The sequence below is a fragment of the Arachis hypogaea genome, chromosome 17 (assembly GCF_003086295.3).
Source record: "Arachis hypogaea cultivar Tifrunner chromosome 17, arahy.Tifrunner.gnm2.J5K5, whole genome shotgun sequence".
Classification (NCBI taxonomy): domain Eukaryota; kingdom Viridiplantae; phylum Streptophyta; class Magnoliopsida; order Fabales; family Fabaceae; genus Arachis; species Arachis hypogaea.
The window spans coordinates 57,270,221-57,281,077 of NC_092052.1; the positions used below are offsets into that span (position 1 = coordinate 57,270,221).

General features: G+C 37.8%; 1 protein-coding gene across 1 annotated transcript; it reads left to right on the forward strand.

Annotated features, from left to right (window-relative positions):
- The first annotated feature begins 9,592 nt into the window (after positions 1-9,592).
- LOC112763308 (uncharacterized) lies at positions 9,593-10,615 on the forward strand. Its single transcript, XM_025809013.1, has one exon. It carries the CDS (start codon positions 9,593-9,595, stop codon positions 10,613-10,615), a length of 1,023 nt encoding a protein of 340 aa, XP_025664798.1.
- The last annotated feature ends 242 nt before the right edge of the window (positions 10,616-10,857 follow it).

Genomic DNA, 10,857 nt, shown 5'->3' on the forward strand with positions numbered 1-10,857 from the left:
TCCCCACACTTAAACATTAGCATGTCCTCATGCTAAGCTCAAGAGAAGTTATAAAGGAGTGAAGAGGAATGGTAAAATGTATGAAATGCAACCCTATCTATATGAATGCAACTAAATGCAAAATGTTTCTACCAACTTGGTGAAAAGTAAATAAATTCTCCAAGACAGATATGAATCAAATTCCACTAATTCAAATTATATAATAAAAGACAAGTAAACTTGTAAGAAGATAGCTCATGAAAGCAGGGAACATAAAATCAAGCATTGAACCCTTACTGGTAGTGTATATCACTATAATCTCTCAAGTGTCTAGGGTAATTCACTCTACTCTTCTCTAATCATGCTTTCTAAACTTTGTTCTTCATCTAACTAATCAACAAATATTTAATGTACCAATGCAAACATCATGAGGTCTTTTTAGGGTTATAATGGGGCTGAGGTAAAGGTAAGGATATATGTATGGCCAAGTGAGCTTTATAAAGTGAATCCTTGATTAGTCTAAGATCTTACCTAACATATACATACTTTATACAATTTTAAAATACTTTACCTAGCTACCCAAATTTTTTCTACTTTTGTATTACATGCTCATGTATCAAACTTATTTTTGAATTTTTGTCCCATGTGCATTGATTCTTTTTATTTTGCATTTGGGGTAATATTATTTTTCTTCTTTTCTTCTCTCTTTTTTTTTGTATCCCCTTATTTAATTACTTAATATATATATTTTCAATGCACATGGTAATTTAATTATTTTGATTTTACATGAGCATGCTTCCTAAATTTTCAAATAATTTAATTCCCTACTTTTTCATGTCATCCCATGTTCCCATAAAATTCCCCACACTTAAATTATATACAATATCTATCTTAAGCTAACCAAGGATTCAACTTGGGATTTTTATTTTGTTTTTCTGCTTAAGGCTAGTAATGTGGTTATGAAATAGAAGGAGGTTAAAAAGTTCAAAGTGGCTAACAAGGGTGATGTAAAAGGTAGGCTTATTTGGGATAAGTGAGCTAATAACAAATAATGGCCTCAATCATATACAAGCATGTAAATACACTAAATAATGGACATATAGAATGGAAGAAAGCAAAGATTGCAATTATAGAGAAGAAAATACACAAGAATAAAAATTTATGGTTAAATAATGTAACTATGTAAATAAGCTCAAAATCTCATAGGTTGTGTGTTCTTTGGCTCAAAAACCATGTTCCAAATACAACTTCTAATAAGTTTAACACAAAAATTCTGATTTTAAATTAGTGAAAATTTTTCAAAAATAGGGTCTTTAAAAAGAAATTTATTATTTCTCAACCAAGCAGTAGCTAAATGCATAAAATCAAACAAACATGCAATTAAACATGCAAATGCAATAATGAACAAACAAAGAAAATAAAATAATGGTGTTGAAAAGAAGAAAATAGCTACCCATGGAGATCGGTATCGACCTCTTCACACTTAAAGATTGCACCGTCCTCGGTGCATGCTGAGATGTACAAGTGGACGGGTTGCTACAACTGACGCTTGTAGATAGAGGCGCCTTAGCTGGAGGTCTCTTGGTTCCTCTCCGTGCCGGTGTCTTGTCAGTGGCCTTCTCTTTTCCTTTCTTGGTACCCATGCCTAAGGAAGAGGAAAAAGGAAGAGTGTGAAATATAGAAAACTCAGACCGGAAGGGAGGAAATTCCAAGTGATAAGGAATGTCAAAGGAAAGATGATAGCCCAACTACATGGTAGCTACAACATGTAGGGAAGACAACAATAAAGATCAAAAAGGGCAATTCAAAATAATTAGATGCAAGAGGGTAAAAACATGCAAATAATAGGCATGAGAAGCACAACTCAAGCATCAAGTAATAAATGTGCCAAATTAAAGAGCATGTGTAATTATGACAATTGTGAATGATAATCCCAAATACATTGGGTGTGCAAGTTAAAATAGGGATGAAAATAATGTAATCCAAATGTATATGAGAGCCACAAATAAATGTCAATTGTCAAATCCCTCCTCAGAGTAGCTACATGCTCAAATAAAATAAGGTACTATCCAAATAAAACTCCAACACCAACATAAAAATGCATGAAAAAGAATTGAAAAAGAAACCAAAAGGAAACAACAAATAAATGCATTAAATTAAAGGGATAGAAGAGTAGAGGGGGAGAAGAAGAGAAAGAAAGAAGAAAGAAGAAGAAAGAAATTAGGATTTGGAGAAGAAAAGATAAGATATCTGGCTGATCTGGATAAGCTATGCGTCGCTTTTGACGCGGACGCGTGGGTCACGCATTCGCGCGGATAGAGCTTCTATGAAATGACGTGGACGCGTCATCCATGCGGTCGCGTGGATCGATCTGTGCTATTAGCGCGAGGGCAGCCTCGCTGTCGTGCAACTCTCTGTTTGAAACTCATATTGCCAAATATCTAGGGTGACGCGTTCACGTGGGTAACGCGATCGCGTGCATGGCCATATTTGCAAAATGACGCGGACGCGTGAGGCACGCGTTCGCGTGGTAAGGCTTGTGCTTCTAGCACGAGTCCAGCCCTATTCTAGCCCAACATTCTGCCATACACCCCTTTGTACATCGATTTTTAGGGCACGCGTTCGCGTGGGTGACGCCGACGCGTGGGAGGCATTTTTCTCATATGACGCGGATGCGTCAGTGACGCGGTCGCGTGGAGCAATTTGTGCCAAGGGCACACCTCCAGCCACGCTCTCGCGTGACTCTCTGTCCAATTTTGTTTTCTTCCCAATGCACTGGCGACGCGGACGCGTCGTCGCGTGCGATTTTTTTCCTTCTTTTTTTTTAATGCAAAATGCAGAATGCAGTTTGCAGATGTTATGAATTATTCCAGGTTCAATGAAGTAAAATAAAACTCAAAAACAGACAAAACTAAATAAAATTATAATTGGAAAAGGAACGATCATACCATGGTGGGTTGTCTCCCACCTAGCACTTTTAGTTAAAGTCCTTAAGTTGGACATTTGGTGAGCTCCCTGTTATGGTGGCTTGTGCTTGAATTCATCCAAAAATCTCCACCAATGTTTGGAATTCCAGTAGCCTCCGGGATCCCAAACTAGTCACAGAAAGCCTTCAAGTAAGTTAAAGCAAGTGACAAGGCCCCAAGTGTGTTGATTGCCAGAATGAATTCCGGGGTCCCAAATCTTGCTTTTGCACCCGTCTTCTTGTTGATCATTATGATTCCATCCGGGTAGCAAGCAATCTAAATTCTCACTAAAGCGGCCAAACAACTTCCTAGACCCATTCAGTTGAGCTTTACAGCAACCATTGCATTTAAACTTTGAGCACACAACCATGTTGAACCTTGCTTGACAACTCCAACCACTAACCATCTTTCTCTTACTCTTAATGCCACAAAGAGCTCTAAGTTGACCATCTGTCTCAAGTAGCCCATATTTAAGTGAGAAAGTAAAGGTCAAGGATAAGAATTTTACCCACTTGAACGTTGTGTTGGACGGTAATGGCCTTGGGAGAGGTATTTCTAATGATCCTACAAGCTCCGCTCCCTTGTGCTCTTCTTTGACAACTTCCACCTCCTTGTAAGCTTCTTCAATTTCAACCTCTTCCTCTTGGTAGCTTTCTTCCAATTCAATCTCCTCTTCACTGCTTTCCAAGGGCATGGGAGGTTGTGCTTCTTCTTCTTTAATCTCCATCTCTTGACCAACCTCTTCCAAGTCTTCAACTATGATATGCCTTGGAGGCTATACACCCTCCTCAGCATCAATTTCAATCGTCTTGGAAGGAGGCTCTATAACCTGACTTTCCCATGGAGGTTCAGCATCTCCTAAGTCTGCAACCACTTCTTCCTCTGCAACTATTATGGCTTCCTCCACTTGTTCTAATACAAAGCCATGTTCCTCATTGTCCATTGGAGTTTCTAGTGTCTCCTTTATGCTACGCTCTTTTATTGATTCTCCACATGTAGCCATGGGAGCACTTTGAGTATCCGAGCATTGGGAAGTTAATCGACTTATTGCTTGATTTAGTTGATATAGAGTTGCATGAAATCGATCCGCTGCTTCCTTGAGATGATCCCTTGATTCTTGTTCCGCTTAGATTGCATGATTAGGATTATATGGCTCTTGGGTAGATGGATATGGACATGGTGTATATGGAGGTGGTGGCTCTTAGGAGTAATTGGGTTGAAATTAGGGTGGTTCTAGATATGGTTCATTTGGCTCATAAGGTGGTTGGTATGGTGGATACGGGTTAGGGTCATATGGAGGTGAATGGTGAAAAGGGACTTGTGAGTATGGTGGTTCAAAGCTATGTTGAGGAGGTGGTTCATCGGATCCATCATATCTATCATCTTGGTATGCACCTCGGAATGGTTTTTGACTATAGTAATGTGGTGGGTGATGGTTGTCACGAAGGGTCCACCATAACTATTGTTCTGACATGCATTATTGAATGGTCGTCGTCCATGATAGTTTGGAAGGTGTTGTTGCCTAAAGGGTTAATCAGATCCTCGTGGAATGCATGTTCCTGTTATAGCTTCCATTCCTTTCAACAGCATTAGAACCAAACTCAAAGCGAAGGGGATGAGAACTCATAGTAACTAATAAAAATTAAAAACAAAAATAAAAGCAAATTTTAAATTTTGAAATTTGAAATTTGAAATTTTGAATTTTAAAATTTTGAAATTTGAATTTTGAAATTTAAAATTTAAATATTGAAATTTGATTTTTGAAATAAGATAAGATAAGATTTTGAAAAAGATATGATTTTTTTGAAAAAGATTTAAATTTTGAAATTTAAATTTTGAAATTTTAAATTTTGAAATTTGAGATTTGAATTTTAAATTTTTAAATTTGAATTTTGAAAATTGAAATTTTAAATTTTGAAATTTGAATTTAAAATTTTTTATTTGAATTTTGAAAATTGAAATTTAAAATTTGAAATTTGAGTTTTAAATTTTGAATTTTTGAATTAATGAGGAAAGAGAAAAACAATAAAATGACACCAAACTTAAAATTTTTAGATCAAAATGAAGAAAACAACTAAGAACAACTTGAAGGTCAAGTTGAACACGAAGAACAACTTAAAGATCAAGATGAACACCAAGAACAAATTTTTTTGAAAATTTTTTTTTAATAACTAAATAAAAACCAATAACCTCTTAATTTATAAAAAAGTAAAAAAAAAATAAAATAAAAAATTAAAAACAAATAAAAAAGTAAAAAAAAATATTTACAATAACCAATAATAAGGCACACGTTTGCAATTCCCCGGCAACGGCGCCATTTTGAAGAGAGAACTTTTGCGTGGTCTAGAAATTCACAGATAAATCCTCGTTGCAGGTATAGCTTCTAAACCATCAAAAATCCTTTCTTACAAACGTTTTGGTTGTCACAAGTAACAAACTCCTAAATAAATTGATAACTGAAGTATTTAAACCTCGGGTCGTCTTCTCAAGGAACTGCAGGGAGGTATGTTCTTATTATTGGTTATGAGTTTTGTAAATTGGGGTTTTGAAGGTAAGGAACAAATAATTTAAATGACGAATAAAATAAAGAAATAACTATAAAATAAACTCTTGGCAAGGTATGAGAATTTTGGAAGTCCTATCCTAGTTATCCTTATCAATGGTGATGAGAATTGAGTTTTAATCCCACTTAGTTAGCCTTTACTAAAGCAAAGGAAGGTCAAGTGGACCAATTAGTTTGATCCTCAGGTCCTAGTCAATTCCTAAGAAAAGACTATAGTTATTGGAGTTTGATTCAATTGGTAAAAATAATAATTATCAATCACGATGAGTTTGACAACTCAAGAGTTACCAATTAATCAACCAAAGCCAAAAGGAAGAAAATATAAATTATTAAAGTAAATAAAGGAAAGCAATCATAATTCTGAAATACCTCAAATTATATTAAATAGAAAATCAAATCTAAACATGAATGGTTCATAAGCCAATTTGGCAACAAAAGTAATTAAAGGAAAGCATTAAAATATCTGAAAGTAAAAGGAAAATATAAAGTAAAGGAATGTTGAACCTGATAAGGGGTTGGAATACTAAATTGAAATAATAAGAAATCCTAATCCTAAAACCTAAGAGAGAGGAGAGAACATCTCCCTCAAAAAACTACATCTAAACTATGAAAAGTGAATAATTAGAGAGCTGATGATCATGAATGAATGGGTTCCCCCACCTTATAGCCTCTAATCTGTGTTTTCTGGGCCAAAAACTGGGTCGAAAACAGCCCAGAAATCGCTGGAGAAGAAATCTGCCATGCTGATTTTCGTCACTGCGATGCGTCCGCGTGGAGCGCACGTTCGCGTCACCTAGCATCATGGCAACTATAGCTTATTATATATCAAATCAAAGCCCCGGATATTAGCTTTCCAACGCAACTAGAACCGCGTCGTTTGGACCTCTGTAGCTTAAGTTATGACTGTTTGAATGGGAAGAGGTCAGGCTGGATAGGTTAACAATTTCTTCAACTTCTTGTATTCCTTCCACTTTTGCATGCTTCCTTTCCATCCTCTGAGCCATTCCTGTCCTGTAATCTCTGAATTCACTTAACACACATATCACAACATCGAATGATAATAAGAGAGGATTAAAGTTAGTAATTTAAAGGCCAAAGAAGCATGTTTTCAATCATAGCACAAAATCAGGAAGGAAAACGTAAAACATGCGAATAGTATGAATAAGTGGGTAAAGAGTTGATAAAAACCACTCAATTGAGCATAAGATAAACCATAAAATAGTGGTTTATCACTGTCATGGCGGACCCACCTCAAAGAATCACCTTGAAGGAGGTCGAAGCACCTGATCTTGACTTGCAACCGCTTCAAATTTTGTATCCGGCTTTACACCAAAATTTTTTAGCTCAAGTCCGACACGATAAACTTGCTCCCCAAATACAATGGACTGCCTGGGGAAGATCCTCTGAAGCATCTAAAGGATTTCCAAGTTGCATGTGCAACTACGAGAAAACGTTGGGCGGATGAAGCCGCAGTGTTGGTCTTCGCTTTCCCTTTCTCTTTGGAGGGAAAAGAGAATGAGTGGTTGATAAACCACTATTTTATGGTTTATATTGTGTTTAATTGTGTGGTTTAATCATGATCCTTACCCACTTATTCATTAAATTAGCATGCATTTAGATTTCCTTTCTGAATTTATTACATGTTTGAAAACTGCTTCCTAGAGACTTTAATTATTTATTTTTAATTCTCTTTTATTCCATTCGATGCCATGATCTGTGTGTTAAGTGTTTCAGACTTTATAGGGCATGAATGAGTTGGAGATTGGAAAGGAAGCTAGCAAAAATGGAAGAAACACAAGAATTTTGAGGAGATAACCAGCGAGAAGTGACGCGGTCGCATGGCTCACGCGACCGCGCGAAGGGGAGCAAATCGCAGCGACGCGGCCGCATGGCTCACGCGGCCGCGCGGATTGGAAAAGCTCAGGCGACGCGGTAGCGTGGACGACGCGAACGCGTGGCGAGGAAAAGCGCGAATGACGCGTCCGCATAGATGACGCGATCGCGTGACATGTGCGATCTGCATAATCTGCAGAATTCGTTGGGCGATTTTGGACCCTATTTCGGCCCAGTTTTTGGCCCGGAACAGCAGACTAGAGTCAGAGAACATGCAGAAACAAATAACACATTCATTCAGAGACAGTTGGAGATCTAGTTTTTTCTCTCTTAGGTTTTTCTCTCTAGGTTTTAGAATTTTAATTGGTCTTAGCATTGGAACATTGAGAAGGGTTATTTCCTCATCAAGACTTCGTCATTCTAGTTCGTTTTCTCAACTTGGTTTTATTCTTCCATGTTCTTTGCTTTGTTCAATTTTGTCATTCAGATACTTTTATGATTATTTAATGCAAGGATTATTTCTTTTTAATTCAATTTCAATTCCAATAATCATGTCTTCTTTTAATTCCCTTTCATGTGCTATGGATTCTTTATTTACAATGCGTGAGTAGTTTCCTTACTTGATGGGGAGTTGATTAAAAGGAACTCTTGAGTTGGAAGGATTGAAAGAAAAATTTGTAATTGGGTTAATTGTTGGATTGCTATCTTGTCACCAACGCCAATCCCTTTGAACTAAGTGGGTTGCAACTTGTGAACAGATCTGGCATTCTAGCTTGTTTGACTTTCCCTTACTTAGTAAAGGATAACCAAACAGAACAACCGTTAATTATAAATTAATCTTACAATCATTCCATCAATAGTAGAAATTCCAACCAATCAACTCCCAGTCAAGGCTTTTATTCATATTAATTAAATTTCCTCAATTTACATTCCAATTTACTTAACTCAACTTCTTTGAACATCTGATTAATAAGATAGCACACTTTTCTGCAACTCGTTGGGAGATGACCTGGGACTTAAAACTCCCAGTAATTTTTAATTTAACTCTCTGTGACATATTTCTAAATTGATAGGCAGATTTTCGGTGAGTTAAGAACTATACTTGCAACGTAACTATTTTTAATAATTTTTAATTCACCAGCTTCTGCATCTCATCAGTGGTTTTATACTCAACCGAGTGAAGTTATATCCAGTTTGGACTTGTTGCATAAAGAATTTTTGGAAACCTTCTATCCTCCTCAGAAAACAGACAAGTTATGAAAAGAGACCTCTTGCATTGTGCAACGAGATGGGGAAACTTTGTATGAATACTGGGAGAGATTGAAGAAGTTGCTGGAGGCTTGCCTTCACCACAGGATTGAGGAGTTGTATCTTATGAGTTATTTTTGTCAAGTAATGCACCACCAAGACAAGCTCCTCTTAGATGCTGCAAGTGGAGAATCATTGACCAAAAATAAGACCGCTGCAGAAGCGTGGAAAGTTATATCAGACTTGGCGGACTCAACTCAGCACTCAAGGGCAAGGAGTCCACAACCGAAAGCTTTGAGTGAAGTTTCCCCCTCCGGAGATGCTATTTTGACCAAGACCCTCGGTGAAATGACAATCTTGTTGCGACAAATCACCCAAGGACAACAAATTCCTCAAGCTTTGATAAATGCTCCACCTCAACCTCCAAGGATTGAAGGACCATCAAGGATATGTGGTGTTTGTGCTTGTAACACTCATTACACCGATGAGTGCCCTCAGCTCCAAGAGGACACTACATTGGCAGTAGCCAACCCTTATCCACAAAGACCAAATTACAACCAAGGATCCTACCAACATGGAGGCAATCAAAACCAAGGGTGGAGGGATAATTCAACTCAAAGGTAGAACCAAGCTCCTCAAGCTCAACCCAACCAAAACGCTCAAGTCTACTACCATCAACAACCCCAATGTCAACCACAATACCAACACCCCTACCAACAACCCCCACAATCTCAACCTCAAGGAAAGTACCTACACCCATATAGTAGGTTTGGCCCTCCTCAAGTTAACCAAGCCCTTTCCTCCAATCAACCTCACATGAAAGACACAATTTACACTTTCATGCAAGAGCAACGAGAGTTCCATAAGAAACAAGAGGCATATATAGTTACAATAGCCGAAGCCCTTTCTCGTTTAACTCTCCCTCCTCAAATCGCACAACACCCAACAAGCTTCAACCTCGAGTAGTTTACCATCCCAACCTCAACCCAACCCTAAGGGTAGCATGAATGTCATTACCCTTAGGAGCGGCACTAAACTGGATAAGAATGTTGCTATGCCTACAAAGTTGAGTGAGGAGACAAACAACGAAGAAGTAGGAGATGAAGTGGAGGTGAGGAGGGATAAAAATGAAAGTGTTGACAAAAGCGAGGAAGAACCATCCAAGGTGAAAGAGCCCAAGAGAAAGACTTTTCTTGGAGAGCCCTTGCTCATTCCATTCCCAACTTTAGCCAAGAAGAACAAGAAACAAGAAGAGCTTGACCCCGCTATGGTGGAAGTTTTTAAGAAGGTTGAAGTCACCGTCCCCCTCTTCCAAGCCATTCAACAAGTACCCAAATATGCCAAGTTCCTTAAAGATGTTTACACTCACAAAGACAAACTTGGCAACCTTAACAAAATGCCGGTAGATGATTCTATCTCTTCTTTACTTCCTGAAAAATGTAATGATCCCGGCCCATGTTTGGTCACTTGCTTGATTGGTGGGATGAAATTCATGGACTATATGTGTGATCTGGGGGCGTCCGTAAGCATTATGCCACTCCCCATCTATGAAAGATTGAATTTGTCACCCCTAAAGAGGTCCGGGGCGAGGTTTGTGCTAGCCTATAAAAGTATTGTGTCAGTTGTGGGGATTGCAGAGAATGTGCTAGTTAATATTCAAGGATTGTTCTTTTTAGTTGATTTTCAAATTTCGGAGACCCCTCCCATTGACTCTAACAAGCCATCATCCATACTCCTTGGAAGGCCATTCTTAAAGACGGCCCGATTCAAGCTAGATGCACATTCGGGAGTCTATTCTTTCGAGTTGGATGGCAAGTTAGTCCAGTTCACTTTGGAGGAGTCCAACAAGCCCGTTCTTGAAGCTTATTCTATTTTTGGGTGTGACATCATTGAAGATCAAGTGATTGAGGATGGCAAGGAGCAAGAAGAAGAGGATGTTGCCAAGAAGTCAAATTCAAAGGATCACACTCAACCCAAGAATGCCAAGGAGTTGGAGATTTTCCTCCTTGGTGAAGTTTCCAAGTGACAAATGAAGCCATGCAAGTCCAACTTATGATTCTAAACCAAAGTGCTCGGTGGGAGACACCCCATGATGAGCGGATAATTTATACGCTTTTTGACATTATTTTTAGTATGTTTTCAGTATATTTTAGTTAGTTTTTATTATATTTTTATTAGTTTTTAAATAAAAAACACATTTCTGGACTTTACTTTGAGTTTTTGTGTTTTTCTGTGATTTCAGGTGTTTTTTGGCTGAAATTGAGGGAC

Coding starts and splice junctions, on each gene's coding strand:
- LOC112763308 (XM_025809013.1), top strand. CDS start 9,593: ATGAATGTCATTACCCTTAGGAGCGGCACTAAACTGGATAAGAATGTT.